Raw genomic sequence first — 17,471 nt, forward strand, 5'->3', positions numbered from 1 at the left:
GTCAGCTGACTTGTCCCTTTTACAGTTGTAGCCAGGATACGAACCTAGGCAGTCTGACACCGGGCTACACGCCTAACCACCATATCCCACATAGTCCCAGATGAAGGCACTTAAAGTACTGCTCCTTTTTGGAGGCATTAAGTCTGATGTCATTTTAATGACATGCAGAAGGATGTAGGCACTAAGGAAATGTACCTACTTCTCCCTTGTTGCTCTGGCCTTCCCCTACCTCTTCTCGGGTCCTGGGACGAGTGCCGTACCACCCCCACAGCAGAGCAAGTGAAAGCACAGGCTTCAGTGTCTTCTGTGTTTCAAGTCCAACTTTAACCCTTCTCAGCTATGTGAACTCGGACAGGATGCTTCTAGTCTATTTCCTCACCTACCTCTTATGGGCATTAAATGAGGTATCCCACCAAGGCCCTGAGTCTGGAGCATTTTCAGTGCTGAGCCCCTCAGGCCACCACCTCCCTGCCACCTGCCCCTCCCACTCCCACCCCCCACATCCCCACCCCGTTCTAGGAGTGGTGGCCTCCCTAAGTCCTGTTTATCCGGTCATGCTGGCTCTCTCTGAGCTGCCCACGAATAGCACTGGGAGCATGGAGGCTTGTTGACAGACACTTTTATTGAGAACTATATCGTTTTAGGAACACACCACAAAAATAAATCTTCCACTGGATTGGTTTCTGTGATGGTTGCAGTGAGGAGCCTAGAATGTGAGCAGCCTCCTAACCTCCAGACTTCTCAATGACCTTCTGTATCCATTTCTTCAGGTGGAACACGTGTGTGTAGAAGCCATATTTTCCATCCCTGTCACAGCCTTCACCCCAGGAGACGATGCCCATTTGATACCAGCGGTTGTTAAAGGGGCTCTGAGGAAGAAACATGGGGTTTCCAAGAGAGTGAGTCTAAGGCATGAACTTAAGTCCAGTACCCTGTTGGGCAACTATTTCTGAGAACACTTCCTCCTTACTCAGCCCCACCCCCGGAAGATCTTCCCACCAGCTCCTGGCCTTTAGCAGCACTTACCTTCATGACAAATGGTCCCCCACTGTCACCTTCACAAGCATCCCCTCGTTTCCCTTCATTGGGTTTATAACCTTGAGAGAGAACAGTGTGCTTAGGGGCAGAGCTCATGCTCCCGCCACTCCCCGTAAAGAGACCTAGCTGGAGAGTGTCCACTTGACCCTCCTTGGCTCTCATTTCCTTACCCCACATAGCCAATCCTTTAGCCCAACCTCAACTCTGTGTTCAACAGACCTCCCAACTCACCCGCTTCTCACCTCTTCCACCCCTAGTCACGTCACACGTACCTCTCCCCTGAACTAGCTTCCCAAATTCTACTTCTGCCCACCTACAATCCATTGGCTGCCCAACAGGCAGAAGGACTTTAAAAAAAAAAATACATTAGATCTACAGGTAGCTAAGGATAATGGCAGTTGCCTTTATCCCCACATACCCTCCATAAATATAGGAAAACATGAACAACAGAAGTTACACACACACAATCATCACTGGAATACAGAGAACACCCAAACTGCAAATCAGTATATTTAATTGTGCATCTAATATTAACATAGATGTGGAAATGAGGCAATAAAAATACCTAGTGATCCTGGAGACCCGGGATTGAGTCCCACATCGGGCTCCCTGCATGGAGCCTGCTTCTCCCTCTGCCTGTTTCTGCCTGTGTGTGTGTGTGTGTGTGTGTGTGTGTGTGTGTGTGTGTGATGAATAAATAAATAAAATATTTAAAAATAAATAAATTAATTAAAAATACCTACTAGACAAAAGAAGTGAGTGCAATTGAATTGGAATCTTTTAAATAACCCCAGATCTGCAAAATTAATGACAACTAAATAGATCCATACCAAAATACTATAGGAAACCAAAAAACAAGACTAAAAAACACTTCAGCTAATAAAAATTCTCCCCCAAAATACCACCGTGAAACAGAAGAAAACTCTAACTGCATTAAATTTCCCCAAGCCAACTTGTAGGATGTAACAAAAACACCTTGAATCAGAAATCCAAAAATTAAAAATAAATGGACAATAGGAAGAAATGCAAAGTAGAAAGGGATTGAAATGGAATTCAGACCAAAGAACTCTGAATCTCTCAAAAAGAAAAAACCATGGAACAAAACTAATATAATCCAAGAAAATTTCACAGAAATAAAATAAGGTTGAAGGTATATGTTGAAAGGAGCCACACTGGGTAGCTGACAAAACACCTGAAACACCCCATTCTGAGACATATCCTAATAAAACTTCAAAGACGAAGGAAAACACTCTCAAGGCCTCCAAGCAAAAAAGACGAAATACAAGTTCCAAAGAATTACACAAGCATCTGATTTTTTTAAAAAAGATCTTATCCAGCAGAGAGAGAGAGAGAGCACAAGTAGGCAGAAGGACAGAGGGAGCCGGAGAGGGAGAAGTAGGCTCCCCACTGAGCAGGGAGCCTGATGGGCTGGATCCCAGGACCCTGGGTTCATGACCTGAGCCGAAGACAGACGCTTAACCAACTGAGCCACCCAGGCCCCTCTCAGCATTTGATTTTTCAAAAAGAACATACAAAGTAAGCAACAACAAAGCTATTTTTTTTTTTAAGGAAGGAAAATTTAAGCCACGGATTCTATATGCAGCCAAGCACAGCTTAAGGTTTCAAGACTACAGAACGACAATTGTAAACACATGAAAACTCATGAAATTCTACACCCATAGAATGCTTTGTTGAAGCATCTACTAAATGACAAGCTTCATCCAACCAAGAGATGAATGCTGCAGCAAAAGGACTGATTGTGCTGACAAGTAGGAAAAAATGCATCTAAAAATATCAAAGAAGATCTTGAAAAAGTAAACTCCCTGACTGATGTATAGCCAATAGGTGGGAGTTAACAAATAAAAGGTCATGTAAGAAAAGAAGGAACTAAGGGCATTTCAAAGAGATAGAAGCTCAAAGAAAATCATTAGAACAAAAATGCAAAATATCCCAAATATATACATTCAAAAACACAAAGAAAAGATCACATAGGGAAAAAGAGCAAATGAAACATAATACATGTAATAAAAAATCATATGAATCAATATTAATTCAGTCACATCAATAAATATAAATGGGTTTAACTCACCTATTAAAAGAGAAAAAGATTTTTAGTTTGACTCTCAAAAAGCAAGACCCAACTATGCTGCATAGAAGAGACAAAACAAAGTGATGCCTAGAGGCTAAAGTTAAAGGGAAGGACGAAGGTATACTAGGTTAATGGAAACAAAAAACAGCAGAGACAGGGATCCTGAAACTGAAAAGAATTTAAAGTACACTTTTAATGCTAAAAGCCGCAGTTCACAATGAATAAATAAGAGTCATGAATATCTGCACTAAACAGCACAGCAACCACATTTATAAATCAAGGAGACAAATACATTAGTAGAATTTAACACAAACTCAGTATAAGATCAAGTGAACTGAAAATAAATGAGGATATAAATGACCTAAACGGTGCAGTGGGGGCGGGGGGGGGGGGGACACCTGGCTGTTTCAGTCAGTGGAGCCTGCGACTCTTGACCTCGGAGTTGTGAGCTCAAGCCCCATGTTGGATATAGAAACTACTTAAAATAGGGCAGTCCTGGTGGCTCAGCGGTTTAGTGCCACCTTTGGCCCAGGGTGTGATCCTGGAGACCTAAGATCAAGTCCCACATCAGGCTCCCTGTATGGAGCCTGCTTGTGTCTCTGTCCCTCTCTCTCTCATGAATAAATAAATAAAATCTTTTTAAAAAATTACTTAAAACATTTAAAAATAGATAAATAAAAATAAATGACCTAAATAACAAGTGATAAGGTTCTTTTTTCTTTTTGTACTTTATGGATATATATCAAACTTTACACATGGATAATAGAGACCATACCTACACACCTCTAGTACATAGGCAACAGTCACAAAAAATGATCGAACAGCTCTCTTTTTTTAAAAAGATTTTTAAAGTTAATAGAGTGAGAAAGACTGAGAGCATGAGAGGGGCAGAGGGAGAGGGAGCAGCAGACTCCCTGCTGAGCAGGGACCTGATCCCAGCACCCTGAGATCATGACCTGAGCCGAAGGCAGACACTTAACCAACTGAACCCCCCAGTGCCCTGACCAGCTCTCTTTCAAAAAAAAAAAAAATCAGTTCCATAAAGTAGAAATATTACAAACCATACTCTTGGAGCATAGTGCAGCAAAACTCAAAATTACTACCAAAATCAAAATATAAGACCCTCCAATCTAGAAATTTAAAAACCTATTAAGCAACTGTTGGGTGAAAGGATTCAAACTGAAATTACAGAATTTCTAAAAAATAATGATAATGAAAACACTGCATATTGTTCTCTCTGAACAGAGGAAAATGCATAGCCCTACTCAAAAATTAAAGAACAAAAATAACCAAACTCTCAGCTCATAAAGCTAGAAAGAGAACAGCAAAGTAAAACAAAAGAAAAGCATAAAGAAGAAAAAACTTTTCAAAATAAAAGCAGAAATTTAATGAAGTACAGAAATGAAAAGCAACAGGCCTAGCTAAAAAGTCAAATTCCTAGGTATCTTGATTGGTTTTGGTTTACTCAAGGAACATGAATATATAAAAAAGGTGCTAAGGAGGAAAAAAATCATAATATATTGTAGTATGCTAGAAAGATACAATACAGACTTGAACAAATGGGCAGACATTTCTTGTTCTTGAATGACTCAACATCAAAAAGATGTCAGAAAAAAAAAAGATGTCAGTTCTCTCTAAATTTATAAAGTCAACACAATCCCAGCAAAAATATCCATAGGCTTCTTTTATAGAGCTAGACAGTTGATACCAAAGTTCATATGGAAAAACAAACATGCAAGAATTGCCAGGAAAACACTGGAAAGAAAAACTTCAAGAAACAACAAACGTAAAAAAAAAAAAAAAAAAGAAAGAAACAACAAACGTTACCAGACATTAAAACCTACTCTAAAGCTCTGTAATTAAAACAAGACAGTGCTTTAATAGAATAGAAACAGACCAGGAGTGACGCCTGGGTGGCTCAGTAGCTGGGCGTCTGCCTTTAGCTTGGGTCATGATCCCAGGGTCCTGGGATCGAGTCCTGCATCAGGCTCCCCACAGAGAGCCTGCTTCTCCGTCTGCCTGTGTCTCTCCCTCTCTCTTTATCTCTCATGAATAGATAAAATCTTTAAAAAAGAAAAGAAAGAAAAAAGGAAAGGAAAGGAAAAAGGAAAGGAAAGGGACCAGGAGAACCAAATAGAATATCTTCAAATAGATTTAACTACAATAGAAGCCTAGTATGTGAAAAATGTGACATCTCAAATCACTGGGGCAGTCAGTAGAGTACCCAATTCTTGATCTTGTGTGTTCAAGCCCCACCTTAGGTGTAGAGATTACTTAAAAATAAAATCTTAAAAGGGTGCCTGGGTGGCTTAGTCAGTTAAGCATCTGACTCTTGATCTCAGCTCAGGTCTTAATCTTAGGGTTATAAGTGCAAGCCCCACGTTAGGCACCAAAAAAATAAAAATACAAATAAAAACTTGGGGTGCCTGGGTGGCTCATTCAGTTAAGCATCCAACTCTTCGTTTTGGCTCAGGTCATGATCTCTGGGTTGTGGAATGAAGCCCCACACTGAGCTGTGCGCTCAGCATGGAGTTTGCTTGGGGCCCTCTCTCCCTCCCCCCTGCTCCTGCTCTCTCCCTCTAAAATAAATTAGTAAATCTTTTTCAAAAGTAAAGAATAAATAAAATATATTTAATAAAATCAAATCACGGGACACCTGGCTGGCAGACGCTCAACGACTGAGACACTCAGGCTTCCCTAAATAAATAAAATCTTTTTTTAAAAATCTAATCACTTGGGGCAAAGATACAATTTTTAATAAGCGGTGTAGAGACAGCTGGTTAGCTATTTGGACAAAGATAAGTTAAATCCATACCTCACATTATACTGAGGAATAAACTCCAAATGACTCAGAGGTCTAAGTATAGAAAAATGAAACCAAGTACCAGAAGAAAACAAGTGAATTTCTCTATGACCTGGATATAAGGAAAGTTTTTCTAACTCTGAAAAAAATCCAGATGCAATAAAATAAAATATAAGTTTACTACTTAAAGTTTTTTTTTTTAATTTAGAAATGACAAAATGAGGGCACCTGGGTAGTTCAGTTGGTTAAGCATCTGCCTCAGGTCACAATCTCAAGAGTTCCTGATCAAGCCCCATATCAGGCTCCCTGCTCAGTAGGGAATCTGCTTCTCCCTCTCTGCCCCACCCTGTTGATGCCATATAAGGAAAGAAAAGAAAAAAAGAAAAGAAAAAAAAGAAAAGAAAAGAGAGAAAGAGAAAGAAAGAAAGAAAAAAGAAAAAAGGAAAGAAAGAAAAAAAGAAAAAAAGAAAAGAAAGAAATGGTAAAAGGTTATAAAAGTAAAGAAATGAACAAACTGGGAGAAAATATTTGCAACATATACCACAAATAAAGGCCTAATATAGGGGATCCCTGGATGGCTTAGCAGTTTAGCGCCTGCCTTCGACCCAGGACATGATCCTGGAGTCCCGGGATCGAGTCCCATATCAGGCTCCCTGCGTAGAGCCTGCTTCTCTCTCTCACTCTCTCTCTCATAAAATCTTTTTTTAAAAAGGCCTAATATCATTAATATATGAAGAACTCTTTTTTTATTTTAAATTTTTTTATTTATTTATGATAGTCACAGAGAGAGAGAGGCAGAGACATAGGCAGAGGGAGAAGCAGGCTCCATGCACCGGGAGCCCGACGTGGGATTCGATCCCAGGTCTTCAGGATCGCGCCCTGGGCCAAAGGCAGGCGCCAAACCGCTGCGCCACCCAGGGATCCCTATATGAAGAACTCTTAATAATTGATGGGAAGGAGACAAAAAATGGGCAAAAAACCATGGAAAATTCAATAAAAGTGATTCTTAAGCAACTGAAAAGATGTTCAATTGCAAAATATTGGCAACTATCTTAAACACTCTCCACAGGAAAACAGCCGAATAAACTATAGTATATCCACATAATGTGGCTATCATTTTTTTTTTTAAGAATAGGGACTCTGGGATCACATCCTGCACTGAAGGCAGATGCTCAACCACTGAGCCACCAAGTGCCCCTATGTATTCTAATATTGATCAAATAAGTTACTATATGATGAATAACAGGAGTTGAGTTTCTCACTGTTATCAGAGAGTTACAAATATGGAAAGGGAGAAGCTAAAATTAATCTGGCTGGATTGCAGTGGGAGGTTTCAGAGAGACTGTAGATGACAGAAAAATCTAGATGTTGGCATATGCATAATACACATAATTTCTAGATCTGTCTGCTGAGAGGGTGTAGAAGCAGTGATATCCTAGAAGTGATGCGCGTACCTGGCACCTAGATCCTGGTCTCTAAACACCATTCTCCACCAGCAGGAAAGTGAAGAACCCCTTGCTGTGCCAGGGCAAGAAAGTTCTCAGGGAATGGCAGGGACATTAAAAGTCACAGAAGCCAGGCTCAAGGGACTCCCACTGGCCAAACCTGGATAATTTGAAAATCAAAATAAATGATGACACTAGCAAATTGTCACTCTGAGACTGAAGACCTGGGAGTCCACACTGATAAAACGAATGAAAGGAGAGGTCTTCCTTCCAACAAAAGGATAATAAACACAGAAGGAATGAAAGAATTAGAAGATGGCCACCTGGCAGCCCCCAGAGCTGGGAGGACGGTTTGATGAGAAACAGGATGCAGGGGATCAAAGCTTCTCCCCACAGGATGCTTGTAACAGAACCTCACAGTGAGGGCCTCGCCAGAGGCAGACACCACCTTACCCAAGTGTCAGTCTTCCCTGGTATGGTGAGACAAATGGACATCACAGGCCTGCCCATGGAGCCCACTTAGAAGGACACACCCTGGCTTCACCTGATTGTGATCACAAGGAAACCAAAACCTCAAAGAAACCAGACCGAGGGCCCTGCTACAGGTTTCCAGGGCTGCACCTGGGAAATACGTCCAAGTTGTAGAAGATAGAGAAGGGGTCAGCCACGGACAACGTGTGACCCTGGACTGAATCCCGATGGGAAGAACATTTTTCCCCCTTTTCTACAAAAAACATCAGTAAGTGGGACAACTGAAAACCCCAGAATAAGGTCTACAGATTACAAAACACTATCATCTCATTAATTTTCTGATTTCAACAACTGTACTTGTTACATAAGAGAACATCCATGTGTACTCAAGGATGCGGGTAAAGAGGCTTATGTACGACTGACTCTCAAACAGCGTGTGTCTATGTGTGTATATCCGTACACACACACACACACGCACACAGTGTAGGGGCAGGACCCGGATGACAGTATACATACATTCTTTGTATTATTTTTGCAACTTTCCTGTGAGTCAGAGATTATAATGAGAAAAAAATGTTTAGGGGATCCCTGGGTGGCTCAGTGGTTTAGCACCTGCCTTTGGCCCAGGACGTGATCCTGGAATCCCAGGATCGAGTCCCACGTCGGGCTCCCTGCATGGAGCCTGCTTCTCCCTCTGCCTGTGTTTCTGCCTCTCTCTCTTTCTCTCTCATGAATAAATAAATAAAATCTTAGAAAAAAATTATTTATTTTTTTAAAGATTTTTTCTTTATTTATTCATGAGAGACACACACAGAGAGAGAGAGAGAGGCAGAGACACAGGCAGAGGGAGAAGCAGGCTCCATGCACGAAGCCTGACGTGGGACTCGATCCCGGGACTACAGAATCACACCCTGGGCTGAAAACGGCGTTAAACTGCTGAGCCACCCGGGCTGCCCAGAAAAAAATTTTAAAGTAAGCTCTACACCCATGTGGGGCTTGAATTCATGACTCCGTGGGCACTCCTATAAGAACATTTTTTAATTAGGTTAGACTATCTATTCACCCCAAAGCCTCCCAGATTTCCTATCTCAATAAAAGCCAAAGTTCTTGAAGGCCCTGAAAGAACTGCCCATCCTGTGTCTGCCCACCTCCCTCCCCTCATCCACTGCTGCCTGCCTGCCACACCAGCCTCCTTGCTGTTCCTCAGACACACTAAGCAGGCTCCTACCCCAGGGCCTTTACATCAGCTCTCCCCCTCTCTCCCACCTCAGAGGGCACTTCCCCAGCCTTGTCCAAATACTCTGTCCCCATCTCTCTCTCTCTCCCTTACTCTGCTTCATGTTGTTTCCCAGTGGGGAATACTGTCCTACATCTGCTGATGGACACTCCCTCCTACTAAGGGAGCTCTGTGAGGACACAGGCATTGTGTTTGGGTCTTTGTGGTTTACAGTAGAATACTGATCACAACAGGCATTCAAAAAATATTTGCCAAATGACTGAGTGAACAAATGGCTTGTTCTCCACCTGAGGCCTCATGCTGCTATCTGGATTCACACATATGGGCAACCAGTGACTAGCACCATGCCGAGCCCCTTAACACACCCCTATAGGGCAGAGACTTTTATCTCCATTTTTCAGAGGAAGAAATAGCTCCAAGAGGTTAAGCAACTTTGCCCAAAGCCATGGGGCTTATAAGGGACCAGATCCAGGCCTTGAATAGGTCTCCGCCCCCCACCCTGAAGCCTGGCCACACGCAAGAGACTTGCCAGCACAGAACATGTTGTCAGTGATGCGGATCCGGGTGGAGGCCTTGCAGACCTGCCGATCCACAATGGGCAGGTTCACCACCTGCAGGACTCTGGGCTGTACTTCACCAATGCTGGATGTCCACGTCTCCCTCAGGTTGCCCCAGCCGGTCACCCGCCCTTTGTACCCAGCCTGGAGCAGTCTTTGGGGGAAGGGAGAAGGAGCTCGTGAGAACCAACCCCTCCTGGAGGTCCCTGGCCCCAGCACTGCCCCCTTGGAGGCCTGAATCTAAAACACTGGTGCAGAAAGGACATCTGGGTTGACTCAAAACCGCCCCCTCTCACCCCAAGGTCTGGAAAGGGGCAAAACTTCTGCAAGGCTGCTGGGACCATCAGGCCCAGACCCCAGCCCAGGGCTCCCCCTACCATTGCCCTGTGCACCACCCCGCCCCAGCCCCGCTGTGCCCCACCTGGTAGCTGTATCCCTGTCAGGCAGGCACACGGGGTGGATGTAGTTGCTGAAGTTGACAGGCTTCTTGAGCTTCAGCAAGGCTATGTCACGGTCCAAGTTTTCCCTCCAGTTGTACCTGGGGTGGATGTAGATCTTTTCCAGCATGGAAATCTTCTCAATGCTTCGCTCATACCTGTGTGAACAGGGACATGGAGAAGCTGTAAGCCACTTGGTGAGGGGCAGCTGGTGCCTAAGGAGAGAAATGGCCTGCCCTCAGAGTCCAGGAATTGGAGTGAGCCTTGGGCCACCAGTGACGGGAGAGGGCTGGCTCCTGCTTGGCAGTATCTCCCGGCCTGAAGCTGCTCAGGACTTTGGAATCAAAGAGCCCAGGCAGGTGCGGGAGGGCGGCAGGCTGTAGCCCTGGCCCACACAGCCTCTCTTCACAGGTCCCACCTGTACCACGTCCTGGGAGCTGGAGAGAAGCTGGGGGTGGGCCAGGATTTCACTCTCTGCAGAGTCTGAGTTTCTCTGTCCCAAGCCCCAAGCCTCAGTCGGGACATGGCCAAATGGCCTTGACAGCAGAGACTGCTGAGTTTTCCACTGTGGGAAATAAACAGACATATCCCACATTCCTGGGAACCACCAGAGGCCCCCACGGTCATGCTGGAGGACTCTGACCCCTGCCAGACATCCAGTGGCCTCCCATCCTGTACCTGGTGCGGGAGTGCTTGCCAATGCGCACCAGAAGGTCATTCTCTGTGAAGTTCTTGTCCCAAGGTGGGTACAGGAGACAGTGGGCAGCAGTGAGAACCCAGCGGTCACTGATGAGGCTGGCCCCACACAGCAGCTCCTGGGGACTCTTCCGGAAAAGCATCACCTGCCTGGGATGGGGGAGGGAGGGAAGGAGAAGCCTTAGGAGCTGGGGAGCTGCCCTCTACCTGTCCTAAAGTAGAAAGTCCCAGTTTTCAGAACTGGACAGAGGTGCCTACTGGGCCCAGACCCCAGCTTGGCCTGGTTGCCCTTGCGGACTGGGACCTCCACACCACACCAAGGGGCTGCCTCCTGCTTCCTGCACCCCTCCCCAGCTTCTGCAGGTCCAGAATTTGCACAGCCTGGCATAGCTCTGGGGCCAGAGAAAGTAACTCAAGTAGGCAGACCCCTTAAGCTCTCTGGGCCTCAGCTCGCTCTCTGCATGTGAGAAGCAATACCCCCAATCTCAGAGGGGTGCCAGCTGGCATCACCTGGGAAGCCCAGGCCTGTGAGGGAAGGGGCAGCCCCAGCGGGGCCCCTCCGGCCCGCCCGGACTACGCACCAGGGCGCGAGGCCAATCTCCGCGTCCCAACCCTCCACGATGCGCCCGTCGATGTAGGACTCCAGAAGCTCCCCTTCCGTTTTGTCCTTCACCGACTTCTTCTCGAACAGAGGTCGCAGCCCACAGTCTGCACAGCAAACCGGGCGTGAGGAGCCGAGCTGGGCTCTGCGCCCCTGCAGCCCCCGCTGCTGCCGCTGCCTCACCTGCCTCCCCCGCGCCGAAGGTCTTTTCGTTGAAAAAGGGCTGGAACTCCTCTGCGGTGGTGCGTCCCTCGATGGCCGTGTCCAGGTCCTCGGCCAGCCCGTCGCCCACCTCCTCCACGGGCTCCTCTGCGGGGAGCAGGCACCACTGGGGCCAGGCCAGCCTGCGCGCAGCCCTCCGGCACCCCCCGCCCAAGCCTCCGCGCGGCCTTGGAGGGCCTTGGGCGAGGCCCAGAGCGCAGCGCACGGCGTCCTGGGGACCTCGGCCTGGGGCCTGAGCGAGTTCAGCTGCGCGTGGGGCCAAGCCCACGGGCCGAGGGGAGACAGAGCTGCAGCGGACCGCGCCCCCCAGCGGCGGGGCAGTCCTGCACCCGGGGAGGTGCTGCTCGGCCCCGCCCCCGCCCCGCCCCCAGCCGCAGGCCCCGCCCCGCCTCACCGCAGTAGTCCAGGTCGCAGTACTCAAAGCCACCTGGCTCCTCAGACACGTAACACCACGCGCCCTCCTCGTCCCCGTCAGGGTTGCGGCAGAAGTTCTCCACCAGCGGCACCGCAGGGTTGAAGTCCTGGTCCTTGCTCAGGGCCTTGGCCTGACTGCTGGCCCAGGCCAGGCAGGGGGACCCATGTGTGGTCACCGCCAGGCGACCCTGGTAGTACCGGCCACGCTCAGGGATGCAGTGCTCTGATGGAGGTGACAGATTCACCGTGGGGCCTCCGGAGCGTGGGGTCAGCGGCACAGTGACGCCTCCCTGCTGGCCTGGTGGGTGGGGAGGCAGGGGAGCAGAGTGGGTGGGGTGGGACAACACTCGGCCAAGGGGTTAGGGTTTGACTTCCTGCCCTGCCACCTTCTTCCTATGTGGCCTCAGGTAACTTGACCTCTCTGAACCTCACTTTGCTTGCCTATAAAAGGGGTGACTGATACCACTCTTGTAGGTTTGTTGAGAGACTTAAACAAAATACATGCTGTGTCTGGTGCATTATGAGACAGAGATGGCAACTCGGTTTCACCTCCTGGGCTATCTGTGATATATTGGTAGTGACTGCCTGGAGTTTTTAAAGAAAGAGTCTATTTTTATAGCGGACAGCAGGAAAAGTAGCTGGGATGACTAAGGATGGCTTCGTGGGCAGTGGGGCAATTTCAGCAGCCCTGCGAAGTATTGGGGGTGGGCAGGCTTGGTATATGGTAGCTGCTTTTGTTACCATGACTGGTAACTTGCTGTAATATAGTCCCAGGACCAAGCCTTAGGTCCAAGAGGGATGCATGAAGGACAAAGATACACCAACCTATATTTGGTAGTTTGATTGCTGGCACTAATTCTTTACCCTTGCCCAGATCCACATCCTCTGCCCTGTGATTTTATAGGTAAAGGTACACATCTCCAGCTGACTTTGGCCTTGATCATGCCCAATGGAACATGGGCAGAACTGCCTTGACACACATCATGTGTTTCTGAATATTTTTTTTATTTTTATTATTTTACCTCTGCCATAACTTTGGGAGATGGTGCCTTTCAGCCTCAGCCCTGGAATGAGTAATGTGGAGCAAACCGGAACCCAACCCACACAAGGATCCAAGCTCAGCTGGACCCATTGTTTGAAGCAGGACCAGCAGCCAAGCCCAGCCTACATTGTGGCCAGCACAGACATAGGCAGGCACAGCTGACATAAGCACAGCCACCCAAGCCAACCCTCAGACACATAAGAAATAAATGCTTATTGGTATATGCCTCTGAGCTTTTGCAGTTGTTTGTGATTTTGTGGGATTTGCAGCATTATTGTGGCTAAAACTAACTGACACATCAGGCGAAAGGATAATGACAGAATCATGCTGGGCTGGACCATGTGAGGCTTGCTCTGTGGTGCTCAGAAAAGGGCACACAGGCTGAAATGGTTAGGGAAGGCTTCCTGGAGGGAAGAAGGCCTCAAGCAGGAAAGAAAGCATTTTGGAATGAGCTATAGTCTGGGTCACAAGTAAGCAAAGACTGGGGAGGCAGGGGAGGCCAGCTGTCTCTGCTCTCTTGACTTCACTGACCCATGGGCCCAAATGTGTTTGTTGTAAGTGACTAAGCCATGTTTGAAGGTAGCCAGGGTCCAGCCTACTGTCCCAGGCTACCAGGCCCTATGGAGAGACCCCTGAGCCCTGGCCATGGACTGCCCAGCCTTCCCCAGCTCACCGCAGAGGGAGATACTACACTCCTCTCGCCGCACGGTGGGGTCTATAGTATAGCACCAGGGCCCAGTGGTGCTGCCATCCGGGTTACGGCAGAAATTCTCCTGCAGGTCGGCCCCAGGGTGGGTGGTAGAGTTGATTCTGGAATAGGAAATTGCTCAGCAGAGGCTGTACCCCCCCATCCAGTGTGTCCCAGCCCCATATTCTCAGCCCACTGGCCAACAGGCCAGCCCATCACTCACTCAGGCTTATGTGGGTAGCGACTCCTCCATAACTGGCACTCGATGCCTGACCGGGTGAAGCTCACGTTCCCTCGGTAATTCATACCCAGACCTTCAGCACAGCTACCTGCAGAGACCCCAGTCCCGGTCTCTTACCATCTGTCGCCTCTCTCACTTAGCAAAGCTCTGTCTACCTCCTACAAGCTACCTCTGCTTCCTGATCCTTAACCCACATTTCCTCAGCCACCTCCTCTGTACCCAGCAGTTCACCAATCTAACAGCACTCACCAAAAATTCACTGAGTGCCCACCATCCATGTGAAAACCATGTGTCAGACACTGTGCCCAGTACTAAGTGACGAATAAGGCATAGTCAAGGTATGCCCCTGCCCTCATGGAGCTTAAAGTCAGTGGCTCCTCATGGCCAGTGGGATGACAAAGTGAATAAGGTACTTCTAATTTGGCCCTGGTCTACCCATCCTGTTATCAGAGCTCCTCATGTGTCAGAGCCTTTGCAAAACTGTCTCCTTTGCCTAGGAATGCTCTTCTGTTTGCTTATAAGTGTGCCCACAAATCCAGGTGGAAAACTGTTTTTTTCTGGGGGATTGTCCCTGATGCTGCCAGGAAACTAAATGCTCCTTCTCCTGGCATCGTCTTGGCACCTGGAACAGAGCTTTTCCAAGAACCATACTGATATTTTGTATTTTTGTTTCCCTATGAGACTGTGAGCTCCTTGATTCTCTTAAAATCCCCAGCACATGACACAGTGCCTGGTATATAGCAGAGGTTTAGTAGAATGCCTGTTGAGTAAGTTATTTAACAAAAATATGAAAAAGAAAAACAAAAAGTATGTTCAGTAGTTAAAGAGTTATTGTTAAGAGCTGGGGTCAATATTTTTTTTAAAGATTTTATTTATTTATTCATGAGAGGCACAGAGAGAGAGAGAGGCAGAGACACAGGCGGAGGGAGAATCAGCCTCCATGCAGGGAGCCTAATGTGCCCTCCATGCAGGGATCACGCCCTGGGCTGAAGGTGGCGCTAAACCCTGAGACTGCCCTGGGAGTCAATATTTATATTAAAGGTGGATTCAGGGGCATCTGGGTGGCTCAGTCAGTTAAGTGTCTGCCTTCAACTCAGGTCATGATCCCAGGGCCCTAGAATCGAGCCCCATGTTGGGCTCCCTGCTTATCAGGGAATCTGCTTCTCTCTCTGCGCCACCCCTACTTGTGCTCTCTCTCCCTCTCTGTCATATAAATAAATAAAATCTTTTAAAAAAACATGAATTCATCATCCATTCATTCATTTCTCCAATGTTAATCATCTTCCTCACTGCCAGGCACAGAGCCAGGTGCAAAGATGCGTCCTTGACCGCAGGAAGAGAAAGGCAAGGTCAGGTGCTGGGCCACCACTCCTAATCCACTCTACTCTGCTCTTCTCCCAGGCTGCTTACTCACATCCTGCTGCCACCCCCACATTGGCTCCTCACCTTCCAGACATTCAACGAGCTTTTCTCGAGGTTTCCTCACCGGCTCACAAGCTGGAAAAGACCCAGAAACATTTTTGGGATTGGGGTAGGAGACAGGATGGGCTCAAGCAGAGGATGGGGGGACAATGTACAGAGACAGAGGGAGGGAGGGAAGGAAGGAAGGAAGGAAGGAAGGAAGGAAGGAAGGAAGGAAGGAAGGAAGGAAGGAAGGAAGGAAAATATGGGTGGAGGGATGGATGGTTGGATGGACCAGAAGATTCTCCAGAATAGGACATTCTTTCACTGGGGTCCCCAGGACTCCCTTCCAGGAGCAAACCCTTCCCAGTCCTCACCTGTGTATTTGGACCAGAACACATCCTGAAAAATAAGAGCTGGCATGAGGCTGTGGCATATCCTGTTTCATTTCACTTTGTTTTTCAGTAGACTTTGTGTTTTTTCCTCTTCATACTTTCACCTTTCCCTTACCCTGGTCACATACGGGGCAGGCTCTGGGGAAGTTTGTGGTAGTTTCTTACTTTTGTTTCCAGAGCCCAAGCCCCTGGGGAGAGGAATATTTGAGGAGAGGGGAGCCCCCTGCCAACAAGACTACCGTAAAGGGTTCCCATAGGTGGGCTAGATTGGAGAGGTGGGGGCATGGGGCCCAGGAGGGGAAAGGCTGCACAGAGCTTCTAGAGCCCTGAGGCCTCGCCAGAGTCCCACACTCCATAGTAGCAGATAGCTAAAGCTGAGAGGCCATGTGGGCCAGCGCCAGGGCCTCCGGAGACCCCAGAGCAGACAGCCATCTGATGACAGAGGAGCCCCCGATGACCTGGAGCCTCACTAGGCTGCCAGACCCTGACATAGCCCAGGCGTCAGGACCTCCAAGAAAGGCTAAGGTTACTCATCTTGGCATCCCAGTGAAATGAAATCCCCCTGGACACTGCATTGCCAACAGCTGAAGAGCTGGGACATCCCTTGGTGCCTCATTTGTGGTTCTGGAGCTGGGCCCACCAGGAGGGACCACACCTGACCTTCAGCCTGGCCCTCACCGTGGCAGTAGAAGACTCCAGGGCCTCAAAGGCCTCCTCGTAGTTGCACTGCTCCTCCACACACTCTCGCTCCAGGTTCCCCCTGCGCACCTCCTCCAGGAAGCCACTGTTGGCGCGTCGGACCCGGTGGAGCAGTGATAGTGCTTGCTGAGGGTCCAGGAACACTGTGGCAGGAGGGGCATGGGACAGTGGCCTCGGTCAGCCAGGCTGTCTTGGCCATTGTGGGGGCAGGAAGCGAGTTACCCTGCCCTCCTGGCTTCCAAAAGGGGACACCTGGGATGGTGGCAGGACCCAAAAGGCTGCCAGTGGTGGTCCACTAGCTCTCCACATTGCAGGAGAGACGCAGTCACTGTGCATCCAGACCTGAGCACCCGGCTCCTTCCCTAAGCCATGGTGTAGGCTGAGACCCACCTGGGCATTGGCCCTGTTGTTCTCAGTCAAGCCAGGAGCCCCCGGCCCATGGGCCTATATCCCAGCCTGGCAGCCTGTCCCAGCCTCTGACCCCCTCTTACCATGCTGGCTGTGCGCAAGGCTAAAGAGGATGACGAGGCAGCCAGGTAACCACAGGCCTCGGATGTGCGCCATAGTGTATCAGCTCCCGGGACTCTGAGGTCTTGTCCTGACCACTCTGGGTTAATGTTGAACTAACATGAAGAAATTAGCCAAGAGGGGGAGGTCAGCAGGTCAGGGCCATGGTACTAGCGTACAGTCCACCCCCGCCACCCAGGAAGACAGATCCTCTTGGGACTAGAGACAGATGGTCTGGGAGGAAGTCACAAAGGAAAGGCCAGTGTAAGTTTCCACCATCGTCCAGCCCCTCCCTTCTGAGATGTGGGCCAACTTGGGCAAGCAGGGCCACAAGATCTTCCCAAGGGTCCTTCCAATCCCAACAAATGGTGATGGCTGCTTTAATCTCTGTGAGCCTCAGTTTCTCCATCTGTACAATGGGAACGGTACCTTGTTGTGAGGACTCAGACTAGATTATGAATGTGACACCCATAAAATGCAGTACATGT

The 17,471-nt window shown here is 48.2% G+C and overlaps 1 protein-coding gene across 1 annotated transcript; it reads right to left on the minus strand.

Moving 5' to 3' along the window:
- Positions 1-602: 602 nt before the first annotated feature.
- Positions 603-17,107, minus strand: F2 (coagulation factor II, thrombin). The gene is made up of 14 exons (XM_055312567.1): positions 16,968-17,107; positions 16,456-16,619; positions 15,760-15,784; positions 15,428-15,478; positions 13,964-14,069; positions 13,726-13,862; positions 11,991-12,308; positions 11,558-11,683; positions 11,355-11,481; positions 10,756-10,923; positions 10,062-10,235; positions 9,613-9,794; positions 1,027-1,097; positions 603-869 (listed from the first exon to the last, which is right to left on the minus strand). The coding sequence occupies exons 1-14, from the start codon at positions 17,038-17,040 to the stop codon at positions 726-728; spliced, it is 1,866 nt and encodes a 621-aa protein (XP_055168542.1). The 5' UTR covers positions 17,041-17,107; the 3' UTR covers positions 603-725.
- Between the last annotated feature and the right edge of the window lie 364 nt (positions 17,108-17,471).

The sequence above is a fragment of the Nyctereutes procyonoides genome, unplaced genomic scaffold, assembly GCF_905146905.1.
Source record: "Nyctereutes procyonoides isolate TBG_1078 unplaced genomic scaffold, NYPRO_anot_genome, whole genome shotgun sequence".
NCBI lineage: Eukaryota > Metazoa > Chordata > Mammalia > Carnivora > Canidae > Nyctereutes > Nyctereutes procyonoides.